Below are 19556 nucleotides of genomic sequence, written 5' to 3'. Positions count from 1 at the left end.
GTGGTGAATGGTTTCACTTTTGATTTAAATTTTATAATTATCATATTTACATTATCAGTTTCATAGCTGTATATTATAAGGACCGAAGGTACTGCAGTGACCATCTAAATCTAGCTTCTGAAAACACCAGCCTTTCCCAGAACTTTTTGAACAAGCCCATCATCCTCCAGGGTGGGGCAGGGAGTCAATCTCTGTTTTAAAGTTGCTAGGGATGAAATAACTACCTCAGTTAAATTGTTTCAATAGTTCACCTCATCAGTTAAGTACACGCTATTTATTTCTACAGTGAAGTTGTGTATTCTCAAATTCCAGTGGCTGGATTTTGTTAAACCTTTGGGTTTTAGGCTTTTTAAACACATGTGCATGTGCATTTCCATGGCGCTGTGCATGGTAACACACAGATACTCTTTTCAAATGTGCAGTTAGAAGAGCATCCCTTGAGGTACTGAAGCAATATTTTCTAACCCTTCCAGAGGCACCTGAAGTTCAGAGCTTGCTTATTATCCACTGTGAGATGAATCATTGGATTCCATTGCTTTTTGGTAACTAAAATGCAGAATCAACATGGAATGGTGTTTCCTGTTACTGAATTACAGTATTTATTGCTCTTCAGAGTTTTCTGGAGTCACAGTAAACACAAGAAAAGGAGAGACATGGGAATCCGAAGTTGGAAAGCAAGTTCTGATTATTTCTGGTATCAATTATTCTAATTATTAATGTCCTGGGCATTACTAATCCTAGTTTTATAACATTTTTGCACAGCTACCACATTATAGGCAAACTTATTTGCTCAACGTCCCATTTAAAACTTGTTTCTGGCACAATACAGCAATATATTACAGGCTACAATCTTCTGTAACATGTGACTGAAATATTAAACATATCTTTGGAACAAGCCATGACATTTATTTATTTATTTTCAGTTAAGACAAGAAGCTGAACTTTGATTTTCATTTGATTTGACAATCCAGAAGTTCTGCACACGCAAGTTTTAAAAGACACATGCTGTATAAAAGAAAGGTAACTTAAAAATTTTGATGATAAAAAAGAGCAAAATTATAAGTTACTATTATATTCTTTGGAATATAATATTTTAAATAGATAGTGAATGTACATTTTTGATCAACATTAACACTAAACTAATAACTAACTCATGCAAATTCTGTATAATCAAAACTATATTTGTGAAATAAAAAATGTTGAAAACAACAGAAGTGTTATTTAGTTTCTGAAAACAAGAGCTCTAAAATTAGGAAAAGTCAAAATAAAATATCCTTAATGGATCTCACTGCAGTCATGTACTATGATGGTTTTTAATTGCATAATAATTTATTACTGTATATAGGGCTGCATTTACTGTAGAGATGAATCAATGAAGTAGAACAAGTATGTTGATGTCATTGTGCCACAATTCAATATTATTGGAATATCTATTTTTTCATTTAAAAAGATCATTACATTTGTTCCTTATATTATCAAAACTAAATGTCACCATTGAACTTGCATTACTATTATCATTTTAAATGAAATGCTTGCTAGGTCAAGAAGGGCAGGGTTTTTTGTTTGTTTAGTTTTTGATTTTGTCTGTTTGGTTTTTGTTTTTTGAAAAACTAGAATATTCCATATGAAAGAACTCCCAATCTAAAATGAAAATCTAATTTTCACTTGTTTCTAAAGCTGAATGTGGTCTACTAGCTTGATATATAAACATTTCTACATTTTAAAATTGAATCCTCCTCATTATTAGAAATTATAGGAAGCCGTCGGGTACTGGCTAGGAAGTTTAATGAACAAGAGGAGTTTCAAGCTACAATAAATGTGGAATTAAATAACAGAATGCAAAATATGTCTTTGTACTGACACAGGCCAAATTCCACAAAAATGTTCATGCATTTGTCTTGCATTAATATTTGATCAACAGAATGCCTATTATAAGACACTAAACAAATGTCTGTTTTTAGAATATCATTGCTCAGTGAAAAAGACGTGTTTTGAGTTCCTTTGCAAATAGCTTAGAATATACTCAACACGGACAAAAATACGCAGTTTTCCCCTGTTTTTTTTTCAAATTTCTGTACCTTAAAATATTTGCCTGTCCACTCTTTAAGCAATATTGATTATCTCCATTCAAACCCTTTAAATAGTATGCAAAAACGAACAAATCGTTAAACCTTTTTTTTTTTTTTTTAACCAAGTTTACAAGGCTAAAACACTAGCTATAAAGGTTAATGACTTGGTTGTAAGGACAAGCTCTTCCTCTCAAAAATATATTCCCCTGAGACATACATATCATCCAAATGTCACATTTTACTCAGAATCTGAAGTTACTTGTGAATTGCTGCTTTCAGCTATCAATTATTAAGTTTAAAATCTAAGCATCATGACATTCATCTTCGAGACTACATACAATACATTTGCTATGATGTATTGCCTTATATACCAGATTGCATCTAATAGAACATCAACAATGCAAATCTTCATCTTCTACACCTAAACATGCTTTCTAAGAAAGTGTGACTGTCATTAGCAAATAATATCTCCAGTAGCTTTACTTTGCATAAACTTAAATGTATGTATATATAGAGAGATGTATATACAGAAAGATAAAAATAACCAGGAAACACACAGATCATATAGATTCATTGAGAGCCATATTACCTTCAAGAACCCTTTAAAATTCTGCTAAGTACAAAAGTACAAAATGCAGTACAAAAGATGACAGAAAATTACGCCTGTCTGGAGCAGTGATTGACAGTATATTTGAAATCAGCGCTATTCATTTTGACAGTTCACAACTGACTGAGTTTGAGAATCTATTTGCTGTGTGAATGACTAATTAAGTGAATTTATTACTACGTAGAGAAGAAATATTAACCTACCAGATCTCTTCAATGACAACCTGATGCACCTGAAATGATGTTAAAAAAATTTATCTCATCTGATATTAAAAATAGATGTAATTGAAGAAACCTGTAACACTGAAGTATTCATGCTTTTGTTACACCAAAGCTGTGTGTTATTTTTAAAATTTTGTTCTCAATATATCTCCAAAACCTAATTGCTCCAAATAGTAAGGTAGGTTACTACTGAAACAGACATGGAGAAAATGCAGAAGCTGTGAAAATCAGCCATGTCATAAGAAAGCAACTAGTCAAACTTATTTTAAAGCTCTGTTAAATAGCTGTTTTTGAACAGAACTTTCAGCACATTATAACCCTGCACTCTGTAATCATGCAATATTTCTGTCATGTTGAAGCTAACAACTTTCATCATTTTGTCATTTCTGTCTTCAAAACAGAAAATTACCTTCACGAGTTCCTGAGATTTATGCTTTTAATTACCTCCTTTTTGCTTCACTACTCTTCAAACCCAAAGAATCAATATAAATAGTTTATTTATAGGAAAAATGTAAAACATTTGACAAAAGATGATGACAATTCTGCAGATTTTTATTTGATGCTATTGATTATTTTGTGTGTTACCTTTTTGACAGTACAAGTAATCCATTCAAATTTGCAAAGTTAACATTTGGTAACAGTAGCCTAAATTTCAAAAACTTTCCTTCTGTTTTTTGTTTTGTTTTGTTTTGTTTTTAAGAAGATCACTGTCATCACATCATTTTTATTAGCTATAAAAGCATTCAATAAGGTGACTGTCAGCATCTCTTAATGCCCAACTGTTACATCTGCTTTTTCTGATCTGCCCACAAGGTGTTTTTTCCTTGGTTTCTGAGTCTTTGCAGGCAATAACAAAAAACAGCACTGATTTCGAGTCATCAATCGGAGAGCACAACATGTTATACAAACACGTTTATGTCAATGAAATGATATCTTATCAACGAGGTGTTACCTAACTGGCTGCATCACAGCCAGGGACCTTTCTACAAGAAAGGGAAAGTGTGCATTGAGGGAAGCATATACTTCTTTTAGATGTGATCAACAGATGACAAAACTTTTTCAAAAGGAAAACAACAACAAAAACAGCAAACAAACAAACCATGTGGACTGCTAGTGTAACATATTTGTGAATTTTGAGTACAGATGGTGAGGAAAGGGACTGGATTAGCACTGACAGTATTAGCTAGTGCCCAAGCTCCTAAGACTCTGTGGACTATTAATACAAATAACATGGGAGAAGACAGCAGGGGGAAGCTTCTTGATTTCTATACACAGAGAAAAACAATTTTGCCAAAGCCTAACAGGTATCCTTGCAAGCATGACTTACTTTCCTCTTACTGCTGCAATTTGCAGTGCCAGACGCTAGAACAGAGCATAACAGAAAACTCAGGTACAGTCTGGCCAAAGCTCCACAGCTGCTGAAGGGACTTACTGCCACACAGCAGCTGCGGGAGATGCTGCAGACTTGCCTGGTGGCCAAAGGGAAGAGGAAGAATGAGCCAAGAGTAGTCAGAGAATAAATCTATGGAGGACAGTAAACAGCCATCTTTCCCTTGCCCTGTTGCCTCTGGACCCTTTATAGGTACCATAAAGATACAGCAAACCTTATTCGAACTGCTTTTTGTTTCTGCTAGAATGGCTGCAATATAAATAATTAATATCAACAAAACCAGACCTATGAGGTTAATATGAAAACTTATTTAGCAAAGCTTATCTATATTCTATATAGATATACCACAGCTTTGGAAAGAATCCCAGAATTCTTAAAAGGGAAAGAAAACAAAACAAACAAACAAAACAAAAAAAAAAACATTTTTCGAAGGTTAAGATGCATCTTGCTTGCTCTTGGTGGAATAGTTTCATCCCTTGCTCTGGTGGCCTTTACATAAGAGTAAGATCTGACTCACCACCACAATCTGTTCCATGAAGAGGGCTCTTTCTCTTCTGCTGGATGGTGTCTGGTGGTAGTAAATGTAAATGAGATATTTCACAATTTTTCTGAGCTGGATTATTAACACAAAACCAGAACTTGAACTTTACTCAAATACTGTATTTTGCTGAGTTGGAACACATACTGTTTCATCATCGTATAGAAATTAAACAATAAAAATGGTGTTAACAAAGGTTTTAATGCAAAGATGGAAACACCTATGTCTATTATAATATACTGAAGTGAATCCAACTGCAACAATTAATAAATGTTATTTTATTTTATTTTAAACAGTTTTCTAAAAAAGGCACTTTCATCTGCATAACCGAATAAAGTTTATGCAGGCAGAAATCTATATCTCAATTCTGACTACTCTGATTAATCAGTCTCATCAACTACCAATCCGCACATTGATATCCCTTTTAAATTGATATTTCTAACTTAATCCAATGCCATTTGACTTCCAGTACTGACCATCGTAAAAGTTTGTTTAGGAAAAAGCTCCTTGCTCTATTTTGTCCTCACTTTTTTTCTCATTTCACTTCCCTTCATGGTTGACAACCCTACTAACTTCCTTTACTTCTTTTTTTTTCCCCCGCCCCTGGAATCATACTCTTTAGGTCAATTAACTTTCTGCTACTTCTTTAAATGCTTCTCTCATAACTAAATTCTGATCCCCACCTCCACTGAAAAGGGAAAAAAAAAGCACAGTTAACAAGCTGAAAATTTTAGAACAGATTTTAAAGTTTCTAACAAAAAAAAGCTCTCTACACTTAAAGTGTGACACTCTGCTGTCCCCTCATCTGTGTGAAATTAATTTACATTTCCCCTCAAATTACAGGTCTCTCTTTCCACATCAGCTCTGTTTTTATAAAATAAAATAAATAAAAACTATTCAAGCAAAATATTTGATTTTGTCAAATACCATTCCATTCTATTTTAGTTTCCTTATTTTCACTTTTATGAAAATCATACCAAACCCAAATATATTAGCCAGTCCCCAGTTAAAGTAGCTCAAAACGTATCTGCAAATGTTTCTCTATATGAATTATTAAATAATTCATGAAGAAGAATTCATAATGCATTCAGAAAATTTGATGTGTTCTTGTATTTTACTTTTGCAAATTTTCTTTGAAACATATTAGAGTAAAGCTTAACTACCAGACACACTGTTAGGCCCACTGTGCCATGCGAGTGTCTTGTGCTACAATACAGTTTTAACTGTCTGGTTTTAACAAAAGAACTTTAAGTACTACTTTTATACTGTGTGACAAATACCTGGGCATCTCTCTACAAAAACTGCATTTGCAAACAACTTGTTATGTTCTCTGAAGGAATAATACTGAGTGCCTGAATGTATACCAACAGAAAAACAGGTATGTAAATTTGATTCTCTTTAATTGAGAAAGACGTGGTGTTCCTTAACTCAATTGTCTGCCCACTGGCAAAGTTAACAGCATTAATTTCTAAAGGTTCATTTGGGAAATGTTCATGATTAGTATTAGTGCATTTGCGTAAGTGTTGTACAAGTAAAACCCATAGCCTCTGCCTTCTAGTAATGGTACATAGCAGGGATGATGGAAAAAAGGACAAAGGGGACACAGAGTCACACAGACAGTCATTGGTAACATACAGAATCTTCCTTAAATTAATTATATATTCAAGCTATAGCATCTTTCTAGAAAAGATGAGCTACATTTGTTTTTCATATTTTCTACACAAACCATGCCTACCAAGTCTCTTCATACTATTAGGTGTTCATTCACATTTTCTTCACAAGCTTACACAAGCAAAATAGCATAAGTAGTGAGCAACCAAGGATTTATCCTTGTTCTGCTTTTACTAAACCAGTCTTACAGTGTAACATACCCTTTTGTTTCCTCTGTAAGTCTAAAACCTATCAATTATTCTATTTATAAATCATTGGAACTAAACTCTTTGGTTTTCAACTCTGTAGGTAAACAGTTAACAGTTGGGACTCACCTCAATCATTTCATAAGTACCCTTTCAACCATTTACCATATGCCAAATAAAAATTGCATATATTGTTCCTGCATAATTAATAAATTATGATGGGCATAAGTAGTAGAAACTGGAGTCAGGTTCTTGATGTAATGTTCTTATTATCAAGGCCTTGTTATACAAATGATTTGTAACAGAGCTTAATTAAAAAAATAATGCTGACCACCTTGCAACCTTTTTCCTATTTTTCCTTGCAACCTATTTTCCTAGTTTTGCTATTTAGGCTTTGCTTCTTTGAAACACAAAGAAAAATAATGCATGATTGTTTTGCATGAAAAACCAAATGCATGTTTGAAACACAATTAACTATTAACAACAAAAAGAAATCCAATATAACTATGGAGAAGAAACAAGATGAGGGACAGAAGTACCACTGACAGAGATCACTTTTGACCTCTGAAATCTACTATTCCAAAGTCAAAATATTATCTTCTGAAGAGGTTTAAAGATCATAAATATTTTATTTGCTAACCAAATTAATATCCTGTTTCAGAAAAGAACAGGGGAAAGAATAACCTCACCCCTCACTCCCCCCTCCAAACTCCATATGGTTGTTCCCTAAATTACCTTTTGAGATTTATGAAGCAGAGACAAGATAAGGAAGAGAATATCTTGAAGAGATATATTATACATTATTATATATTATTATTATATTATATATTGATATATTTATTTCCCACATGTATTGACAGATTAAACTCCAATGCATAGAAAGAGTATAGTTTGAAGAGTATGAGTCAAAATTCATTTCTGTCTTGAAGGAGGATAAACTGGTCAGACTAAAACTACACTAAGTTTGCCTGCAGATCTTTTCCTTTGGCTTTGCTTTTAAAAAATGTTTTAAAATTACAGAAGATTGGAAGATCCTAAAGAATTCAGTTAGAAACTCTCTAGCAAACTAAAAACTCCCAGAAAATTTTGCTTCTCAGAATAAAGAAACCATCACTTCAACATTAGGTATGTTTACTCCTGGAGTGAAGACAACTTATTTTAAAATGTGTTCCATCCCTGATATTAGACTTTATCCTCCTGCAGATAGCTGCAGATCCCTGCTTCTGTATCTGATGTCAGGACACTCTTTCTTAACAAAGCTAAACTAACAAACACACTAACAAATGAAATCTGAAACCTTTGCAATTTACTGTGTTAATTTAATGGGAGGCTAGAAAACAAAAAATTGACTAAGTCAGAAATATTTTGGTCTATTGATCCAGACCAGTGAGTACCCACAGTGTCAAAAAAAGATTACAGGCAAGGAAACCGATTTTCTTCTCACAGACAAATATCCACTACTCATGCAGTAGATAGAGCACTACTGGAATCAGGTCAGAAGCTTCAAACACCATGCAGCTGAAATTCATTTAGGAGGAAAAAAAAAGTAAGAAAACTACTTAATAGCTATTTTTTGTCATTTTTATTTCATTTGCTTGCATAATTTAGGTCAAAGGAAGTTCAAAGGAACAAAATGCCCATCAACTACAAGGAGCACGTCAGCCTTGTAGAGCTAGAGGAAGGAATTGTAACTATGAAGTGGATGAACTGCAAATTTCATTCTGCAGTGTGCTACGCTCAAGAGTTTGATGCAAGTTATCATAATTTGATGCCACCACAAAGGGTTTCAAAACATTCTTAGAATGTTGCACAGTGGAACAGATCCCCTGAAAGATTCAACAGATACTATGGTCACAAATATCTGACTGCCTTCTCCCCTGTCCCCAGACACATTATAGACTGTAAAGACTGTTCCACACCCCAAACAAAATTTCACATTATAAAGGTACCAAAAAGAAAAGCACAAGCAAAGAGCCCAGGTTTTTATTTTTATGAAGGAGGTTACAAGCTAAGAAGGAACTATGCATCATCATTTCAAGGCGTAACAGCCACAAGAAAATACTTGTATGCATGCATGTAAAAAAAAAATCCATCAAGAGATTACAAAAGAGTCTCCAGAGCTGATTGGAAAGGGCATTCTCTCTGAGATTATGACAATGCAGATTATCACAGGCTGTGAGGGAGGAATAATATTTAAATAAAATAAAATCTCACACAAGAAAAAAAAAAAGGCAACACACACACAGATGAATAACTCTCAAGGTTAGAAGACTGAACCTGGAGAAAAGGTTTAGAATCTTATGTAAGCTTCCCAGGAGAAACTGAATAATGTGATGAAAGGCTAGACAGCTTTTACAGTAGAAGTGCTATTCTATGAAAACTTGTTCTCCAAATATTGCTGTATGCTCTGCTTATGAAATATTTTTGAAACTTTAAGTATTTTCTAGTATTAATAACACTACTAGAGTCTCAGCACATTCTAAAATCAAATTTCCAGGTTGCTTATGAATGCCCTGGTAAAACAAACTGCTGTAGAAAGTAAGGAACTGCTTTTTATCACTACCAGCAGCATGGTCATGATGCCTCATCCATTCTTAAAACCATCCATTACAAAAGGATTTTATCTTCTAGTAGCTAGAACAGAGCATTTTGAGCATGTTTAGAAAAAAAGGAGAATGACAGAGTATGAATACAGCCACCCCAGAAGAGGGAACAAGGCTATAATCTGACATGCTCTTGTGATGTCACCATTTGAAGCAGAATACAATATGCACTTTTTGTTCTACCTTGTGAGCAAGTCTAGATAGGAAAAATTGCTCGGTTGGCAGATGTACAAAATGATACACTATTTCATCTCTTTTTTGTTTTGTGCCACTGAGATGTGATTCAAGCTATCTGCCTTGAAGTACTATTTGTCCATCCAAATGTCACTGTAGACGAAATGAACAACTCCTCCAGGGACAGGACCCACCAAGCAGGAGGGACCCTGACCTCAGAAAGAGAGGGAAGAGAAGGAACAGGCTCAGCCACCTTCTCTGTGACAAAAGAAGGCTCAACTCAGAAGCAGAACTTTACTGGTTCCTTGTTTTAATCAGTAAAAGTAGGTATTTGGACCAACAATCAGAGCAAAAAGATTTTTTAAACTTAAACCTTAACCTTAAAGAAAAATGACAAGTGAACTAAATAAATAAATAAATAAATAAAAAGACTTTTGAAATCTGTTAAGTAGATATTACCACTTCAAAGAAAGTTTAATAAGCTTGTGAAACGATGACAGATTTTTGATTCAGAAATCAATTTGAAGGTAAGACTGCAATGCTTCAAAATCCTTGCCAGCCTAGACAAGAAAGTCAAACTGGGGAAATCACATTACAACTCACTTCAAAATAGAATGGTAGAGGCAAGAGCAAGAAAAGCAGAGCAAAAGGTACCAGTGCTTTATTGTGAAACTCCAGTAGCACCAACCACTCAGTAGCCTTGAGGAGCTGTCTTCAAACTATTTTAGACTGAAATTACGATAGCAAAATATTTAATATTCATGCATCACTTAAGTAATAATTCTTACACTTGAGAGCAACAAAATATCTGAGAACTTTTTGGTTTTAATAGCTTAATAACATTAACAAAGTTTCTAGGAACAAATATATACTTTTAAACTGTCAAAAGTCGTAGTATTATTACGCTAAAAAAATCTTTTAACATTCTTGAATTTCTTTAGTTTTCAAGCTGCTTGGGAAAAACTAACTGGATATATATTTTAAGCATATCAGTCAATGTACACTTTTGGAGTGCCCTTTTTTTTTTTTTTGAATTACACTTCAGGAAACAGTTTCCTTGAACCTTATCATACTTAAAAGACAGCTAGAGGTAAACAAACAAACAAACAAAAATGTTACTGGAAAAGGTGCCCAAAACCTGAAAGTGTTCAAAGCCAGGTTGGATGGGACTTTGAACAACCTGGTTTAGTGGGATGTTTGGGGGTTTGGAACCTGTTGATCTTTAAGGTCCTTTCCAACCCAAACTATTCTATGATTCTATGAAACCTGGAGACATTATCAGAAAGAATGTAGGAACAATAGGAAGAAGGTATTTCTTTTAAAAGAAAAGTGTGTATGACATTAAGATAACACATAGTTTATCTGTCTGCTCCTTCTTGAAGGTTACTGGATTATCAAATAGGGTATTGTCAATGGATGTGATGATGTATATCATGCAGTCTTTATATCTGGAAATACAGAGGTGCTGTTTCAGTGTATGTTTGACTGAAAATCATGCCTAAATATTTACTGTTTGGAACTTGAGAAAAAAGTACAGCCTAGTCCTCAAATCCAAGAACAAATGTGCACGGTAGCAGTCAGCACCAGTCACTCAGCTGGTCTGTTTGCCTTGGCAGTATCACTCTCAATCAATTAGTTAAGGTTATGTGTGAAGACCACTACTTTCCAGACACTTTCAAGAAAAATGAAGAACAATGTACCACTACAGACTTCCACTCTGAGTGGGCAAGGTATCACCCCACCAGGTTGAGCAGCATGTATGCAGAACTATAATGACTTACTTTGGAAAAAAAAAAAAAAAAAAAAAAAGAGGTTTGGATTAATTATACAAATTGTGACCAAATAAAAAAGGCAAGGGGTGGGGTGGAAGGGATGAAAAGAGCCAATACTCACATCAGAGTTAAAGCGAAGCTGGCAGACATTACAGGAAATGACTTGTTTCTTCTTTGGGGGAACGGACACTCCAAAGGTATGGTTTATGACTGCTTTTTGCACAGGATCCATCTGGAGAACAAACAACAATCCATTTACAACTTCTCAGGGCAATATACAGTAAAGAAAAAAAAATAAATAAAAAGTAACTTTCTACTGGAAGCCTATTCTTTACTTTTTTGAGATAAACAAGGGGAAATAATATTTCAGTCCTCATAATAATTAGATTTAACACAGGTTGGGGATTTTGTAGCCTGCCAGAGCTTATAAAAACAACAACAGGCAGCTCCATCACTGCTGCCACCCCTAGGCTACCAAATAACCTCTCCCCAAACCCTACACATCCTCCACATACTCAGGGCCTGATAGTCACATCTGAATTGCAAAGAGGCCCCAAAAGCCTTCCCATGTTACCCAGTGATTCAACAGACGTTATGAAAAAACAATTTTGCCCTCTAACAAATCCGTGTCATTTGTCTCTATTTGTTTTTCTGTTCAGTGATAGATATCATCAGTTATTTGGAATATATTATCTCCTGGAGATTTCTATGTCAGAGAAGGTCCTTTGCAGGCTCCATTAGAAACATCATTTGCTTAGAAAATGGTCACAATCTCCAAACATTTCTATGCAGAACTGGTGAGTGACAGAGTCTGTGGTAAGACTGCACCAGGAAAAAGTAACCAAAGTTACCACACTTCAAAAAACATTTTGACACCCTGAAAAATTGGAGATAAGTAAAGCACTGAATATAATCCTAAATTTGATCATTTTCACGATTTGGAAATGATTACGTCTATGCTAAATACCAGGACCACTGCTGAACACTAGTTGAGAATATCCTCAATACTGCAGAGAGCTCTGTTGTTAACTCTACCGGCATGGGGGAACAGCACTGGAAGTTAAAGGGTAATAACTGCTACTGCATTAAGGTCTCAACTAAGCATAATGTCTTGTTCATGATGCAGTATAGATAAAGATTAAAATGAATTTATTGATTCAAAGATTCAATCATTTTTTCAATTTGTATAAAATAGTATATCTGGAGTGATCTCACAGCTGACACTGCTCTGAGCAGGAGGTTGGACCAGATGACCTCTGAGGTCCCTTCCAACCTCCATCATCCTATGAGCACTTGTGCATGTGTGGTCTTACATTTTTAAATTAAGATATGAAATAGAGTCTGAAAAGGAGAGGAGGAAAATGGCCATCTACAAGAAAAGATAAATGCTTATTTCCCAACCTTGTCTTTAAACCAGCACAAGAGAAAATAGTTCAATTTGCTTGAAAGTTACATTTTTCTGAAGCTTGTTTTGCAGTCACAGTGATGATTTTTCCTTTACAGTACTATTTTAAGAAATGAAACCTGGCTGTTTAATCTTGGATGATACACATCACATATCTGACAGCAAACTGACTTATAAAAGGAAAAAAAGAAGTTGAAGTTAATGATTTATTAATTAAAGAATCATAATTTCAAGTTAGCTGCTTCCAGAGTTTCTAAACCTGAGAATAAAGATTGCAATTTTTCCTTGGAACAATACCATGCTTCCAGAGAAACCTGCATTAACAAGGATTTTCTCTGCATATATGCACATCTACAAACAAAAATGTAAGAAAAACCTTTTGCATCATATCTGCCTAAAAATAGATTCTCTAATAATCCATTACCTAACATTCAACTCCTACTAAACAATTTTAATTTTTTTTTTTTTGGGCTAAGGCTACAGTGGTTTCTTGCTAGATTCCTCTTAAACCAAATGCGTGGTTTTGTAGATGTTATTGCTATTTAATTTTCTGGAGATAATACAATTTTTAATCAGCTTTTGCCATTAAATTCTGGACTTCATTGCCATAGTGGTACTATGTTAAGATAAACAGCTACAAAAGTAAAAACATCATTTGGAAAGAAATAGTGAATTATTAAACGACACTACAGTGTTGCTACAATGAATGTGATAAAGTCTAAAATAAAAACTGAAATAAACATCCTTATTTCATGTTTCCTTATGGACTACAGTAACAGTTCAAAGTTTAACAGTTTAAAATAAAACAAAAACCCTGTTTCTGACTTGTTCCACTTAACTGCATTCCCCCACATAATATAGCACAATTATACATGCAGATTAAAAATTTTTCATCATTCATTTTATAATAGATATGTTACTTGATACACATTATCACATTTATAATATATTAAAAGATTGCTGTATCATTAGGGAACAGCATTTTTTTTCTGAAATGGCACATATGTTTTACTTCTCAACTTAACTACTAATTGCTAGATCAGGTAATCTAGAACAAAAAAGTAATGCTGAAAAGTACCTCAACCATTTGAAGTGTCTGAGTTCAGTGAGAAGTAATAGCGAAAATACCCACTAGTGTCTGCAGTCCCATTTAAAAAAAAAAAAAAAAAAGGAAAAGAAAACAAAAGAAAACAAAAAGAAAAAGAAGCAATGCTCAATGATCCCTCTGTGTGTTCCAGATAGCAATCCACCGTGCTAACATTAGCAGTCATCAGTTCAAAAACATACAAGGCAGACTATGCACAGAGTCCCAGTTTCAGACAGATGCAGCAGCACAAAAACAAACTCTCACAAATAACACAGCTCGTGCTGCCTCCAGAAAGTACCACTCGGGTTCCCCTGGGAGCAGTCACTGATCCTTCCCCAAACCAGAGCCCCACATGTAGTCGCAATTAGAATTCAAGAAGCACAACCTATTAACAATTAACAGGTTTTAAATATATCAGAAACTAGGGTGGATTACAGCATGCTGGAAAAAAAAAATAGTATCTCTCTGTTGGAAGATTAATACTGCAGGGTAAACTGATCTCAGACTACTAAACAAAATTATCCTCTTCATTGCAGGGAGGGAGGGAGTGGGGAAGAGGGAGCAAATTATTTATTGAGGTATGTATTAGGAAATGACGCAGCGCACTTTGCGCAGTTGGGAGCACCGGTATTTAAAAAACAGTTCTATAAAAAAAATAGTAACTAAATAGCTACCACAAATTCAAATAAAAACTTGCACTATGCTGTTTATGTTAAAGAATAAGAATAAGTGAATAAATAATTGGCTCTGGTAGCCATAAACAAGTTTAACAACCTTTTAGTCTTGCTCTCTTAGTTCAGTTCATTTAATAAAAAGTTAAATTAAAAAACATCTTTCCAAGAAAGTTGGATATACTATTGTTTTGCAATGAGTCTGCCTAAAACCATCTGAACTATTACAGTGTGCAAGGATTACTATTACAATAAGCAAGGAATCTGTACTGGTTTCAGCAGTAATCTCCTACTAGTACTTCTTTTTTTCCAGTTTCAGAATATGTAAATGTAAGAGACATCTACAACCACTGAGGTTGGTGACAATGACTTTTGAAGCACTTCCAAAATGCTAATGCAGCAACAGACAATCGAAAAGCATAGAAGAACATAGTAGCTAAACTCTACTGCACCTCCACCTCATTTTGCCCCCTGCAAACAGCCATATGCAGTCATCAAGAGAAGAACAAGAGCAGCACAAACATACATGGCGTTTCCCCCAAATATATCATTTGCATTTGATCCACGTACTTTTTCCTATCAGAAATTTTGCAGAACCAAGTATGTTTTACGTGTATTTGATAAATCCCAGTGACCTTCTCTTCAATATGCTTTCCCAGACACTCCCTAAACATTAGAAAACTCCACACTTTGCACTGAGCTCCATTCCCTACAACCTGCTGTGTCAAGAAACAATTTTTCTTCTTTAAGCCTGGCTCCACACAACTCATTTTTCTAAGGCCTGTACCACATACAAAATTGTATCTGTGTTGCTTGATCATTCTGCACATAGAAGTTGACCCATTCCTTGGAGCATCCTTGCTGCCCTTCTCAATTCTAACAAATTGGTACAAATTCTATTTAACTTTTCAAAATGCTTCATATATTACTCAGGGTGGATCAGAGCTGAACTCTGAGCAGATGTTTTTCACAGAATTCCATATCATAAACCCAAGTTCCCACTCCCAAGTGAGAATGGCCAACTCATAGCACATTATTTTGCATGTGAAGTTTTGTGAACTTTTCCTTCCATGTACATCACTTTATATTTATCTAGATGGAATTTCACCAGCCATTTCTTGTGTACGTTCTCAGTCTCATTACAATCTTTCACTTTTTTTTTTTATCTTTGTTCTTACTACCTTGAAAAGCAATTTCCCCATTAGAAAACTTCCTCAACTCAATGCTTAAGTACCTTTTTGGCTTGCACTAATCCTCTTATGCCAGGTTACTCAGTTTTCTTCAAAATCTTTGCTAAGGGGCTTTGTGAAAAATCTTTTGGTAATTCAAAATATCTCAGTCAAAACATCCTTATTCACATATTTGTTGACCCCTTTTAAACATGCTTGTAAAGAAGGTTTCCTCTTTAAAAAGTAATTTATGATTACAATTTCCAGACAGTTTACAGTATGAAGTGTCCTCTCATACTATTCTTACTCAGGTTCCTATTAATTTGCTTGGCAAAAATAGGTCATCTAATAGCTTACATTTTCCACAGAATGGATTTTAAGAACTTGCATTACATTTCACACGATTCAGCCCTCAGGTACAAAAGCAGTTTATATGAGCTGTTACACACTATCATCGGTAATTCATTTTATCCTTGAGTTCTGTTATAACACTTGCTAACAGAAACTCTCCCTGCCCTATTTTTTTTTTTCATGGTACCACAGATTCTTCTTTTGTGCCCTTTGGGAAGGGATCCAGACTATACTAAGAGACATCAAAATAGGCACAAGAAGGAGGGGAAAAAATTGAGCGAGGGCATCTGGAGAACTTCGATGAAACTGAAGTTCTTGTTATTTTAACATGTCTCTACACATAGCAGACAGCACAAACAACATCTTGTAAGCCTCAGAAATAACTGTACTGATCCTGATAAGAGGTAAGCTGCTGCAAACAGAAAGGCTGGGTATCATTTCTGAGCCTTTTGATTGAATAAGTTGACACTACATTGCAAGAAGAGCTGCTTTTTGTGATATTGCAAACCCAGAATACTTTCATTATTTTTTGCTCAGGTGCGATCTCCAATTTAAAAGTTTGGATAAACCTAGATGTTATCTGAGCTGAAGCTTTTGGTGCTTGCCTAGTGTCTAGTTAATAACAACACAAGCTGCTGATAAAGTAGCAAGGCTAAATTGCTGGTTAAACATCTACACTTGTGATGGTGCATTGATCTACATTTGCCATTTCTACCTAATGACCTACTCTCTAAGCTTTCAGTCTGTTCCTGATCTATTTAGCTATTAATACACGGTAAGCAAGTGTCATACATACTATTGCCACCACTCCAATGAAAATCTACACCCAAAAGCTATCTTCTCATAACAGCAGCAATAAAGCCTCCGTTTCATGGCAGTGGAACTCAAGGATCTCCAAATCAAAGTTTAAAACTGTGACTGGGAATTTATGCCCTCCGCTCAGTTACCTTCTATCATGACAACTCTCAGGTCAAATCTAAAGTTGTCTGTTAGAAAAACATTTATAAACAGAATATTGATAGGTGGCTATGAGAAATTTAATGAAGTATCACTTAAGAAACTTCTGTACAAACACTGACAGTGGCCCTAAGGCATACTGTGCTGTTTTACTCTGACAAAATAAAATTTTTAACCGTATGTAGAACTGATAATACAATCCAGTGCTTCCCTCTGGCAATCAAGGGGAGCAAACAGTGACATATATAAATTACCAATGCAGGGCAGCATCTAAACTAAATTCTGGGATTTTTCTAAACTGCTGGGCTACCCTCCTTATGAGTGTGCCTTTTAAAAAATATTATAAGCAAGTACCTAGGCAAACAGCAACAAACATCCTGCAGATCAGATCTTCCCAATATCCTTCTTGATCATGAAGCTGTGTGCTGACATGTGCTCATTCTGTGCTTGAGCTCAAACTGTCAGGAAAGCTGAGCATGCTGCTATCACGGAGAGTGGTGATATGCTGAAGTTTACCATCAATTCTGCCATATACCCACAGCCTTCTACCACAACAGTACATATAATGATGACCAAAGCAGTTATGGAAGTGAATAGCCATACTCAACAGAGCACATAGTTAAGATGTCCAGCACAAAATCAGAAAATTCAGCACTGCGATGCAACATTTGACATGATTAGCAAGCCCAGACTGTCAATAATCTGTTCTCTCCATGTTCATGATGCTTTTGTCACAAGAGAGAACACATTTCTCATTGTGCTAATGCTAAGAGTAATATACTGTTCAAGTGGACACTACACTGTTTCACTTTTCCTTCGTTATTTTGCATTACCAGGAACACCTGCTAAGGCACACACCTCTTACTTTTCTTGAGGGAACTCTGTCAACAGTGCCCATGTATCAGCCCTGCTCGGCTAGCACAGAGCACGTCCCCAGAGATGTACTTCTATACGGTGAACATACAGGTCTCCAACCCCAGCCTCCCCACATTTCTATCTCAATGCTCATTGCAATGTTTTAGGGTTCAAAAAATCAGACAGATGTAAATGGCTAGTAGGTGAGCCAGGGGAGAGCTCTTTCCAGATTGTCTGCAGCTGTTTCAAAGATTTGTGCAAATATTTAAATTAGAATAGAAAGAATAACAAACTTGTGACATTATAGTTTTTTGCCATAATCCTGTGGTCTGAGGATTGCTCTTATCATATTTTGTTGTTTAACTACCTCTCTTTGTACTTGCACATCATGCATATATATATATACACATAGCATGAAATTTGGATCTTACTGAAGTCAAACCCAACCATATGCAGGCTGCATTGAGTCCATAACTTTACCATGAGTGTCTTTGGAGCAGCATCTCTCTGTTTTGTTCTTTTTAAAATTCTGAGTAGGTGCCTTTTCCCAAGCTCAGAAATACATAAGCCTGAACTTCTTGTATTCACTGAGACAAGGCAGGCTGCAGGGACTAATATCTCCCTTCCCTCCCACATGGTTCCCAAAATACAGGAACAGCATTGTACTCTGAACACAAATGTCCCTGAATTCAACTCCTCACTGTGTTTGCCTCTTCCCCTCTTGATCAATTTGGCAGCAAGCTCCAGCTTCCCCAAGGAAAACAGTGGCTGTGATAAGCCGTGACCTCCGCACACTACTACTAGTGAGGGAAATCAGCCTGAAGACTTTTTAACGCAAAACAAAAAACTTGCTGTAATTTAATTGCTAACATGTCAGACACTACAGATACCCAGAAAGAGTTGTTGAAATAACAGCGAGTACTTAAAAATTAAAAAAATAAATAAAAAGGAAAGAGAAAGCTTTGGAGTTTACATTTCAACATCCTTTTTAGTACAAGACGACCAAAAGTGCATCCAGAGCTGGGAACAACCTTTTATGTGTTAAAAGAGATGAAATATTAATAAATTCAGCTTCATCATTTTCCTTTTAGAGGTTACTGTTCAGCTAACTTCATTTTTGAAAATTCTACATTATTTCTGCCAACATAGCTGCAGGGCTGGAACCCTGGGCTTGGGACATTGATTTTCTGTCTCCTACCAGCGGCAGTTAGGCTCCCCTCCCTGCTTTACGTCCACTCCTACGGCATAATGCAGAGTCCCTTAGTGTACTACCGTCTTGCTTGTTCCCCTTTTGAAGTCCAGCCTGCACAGGAAAATGAAAAGGGGTGATTCTCTCTCTGTGCCTGTATCCGCAATCACACAAAATACTGAAAGCAACATCTACAGCAATTTACAGATTTGTTTTAGGTTAGAAGAAACCATTACATCTGATTTCCTGAGAAATGCGTGACAGTTTCTCACACACTGGAGAGCTTCAGTCCTTCCTATTACAAAGTCTGATAATGTGTGGTCAACCAGAACCTTTTTTTTTTTTTTTTTTGGGGGGGGGGGAAGGGGGGAACATGGCCTTGATTTAAAAGTTTCCAACTCAGATAAATTTACGACATCACTGGGGAAGCAATGCTAATGATCAACTATTCCCACAGCTAACATCCACACCGTGCTGTGTCTGTTACAAACCACTCAATCTAGTTGTGCCTCACTCAATTAGATTAAAGGGCACCCTAATGTCTGAATGTGTAGGCACTCGTATACACTGCAATCAGATCAGCTCTTAACCTTCTCTTGGATAAATCAAATAAGCTGAATTCCTTAAGCCTCTCATTATAAA

At 35.5% G+C, this 19556-nt stretch overlaps 1 protein-coding gene across 1 annotated transcript in view; it reads right to left on the bottom strand.

Moving 5' to 3' along the window:
* The window catches only part of ZNF385B (zinc finger protein 385B), a 67094-nt gene that overhangs the window by 27544 nt on the left and 19994 nt on the right, over positions 1 to 19556 (bottom strand). The window contains exon 3 of the mRNA XM_050711622.1: positions 11352 to 11462. Within this exon, the coding sequence (XP_050567579.1) occupies positions 11352 to 11462 (111 nt within the window). The remainder of the gene's footprint in view (positions 1 to 11351; positions 11463 to 19556) is intronic.

Source organism: Cygnus atratus, chromosome 6 (assembly GCF_013377495.2).
Source record: "Cygnus atratus isolate AKBS03 ecotype Queensland, Australia chromosome 6, CAtr_DNAZoo_HiC_assembly, whole genome shotgun sequence".
NCBI lineage: Eukaryota > Metazoa > Chordata > Aves > Anseriformes > Anatidae > Cygnus > Cygnus atratus.
Note: the sequence above shows the minus strand (reverse complement) of the source record. Positions and strands in the feature narration are given on the sequence as shown.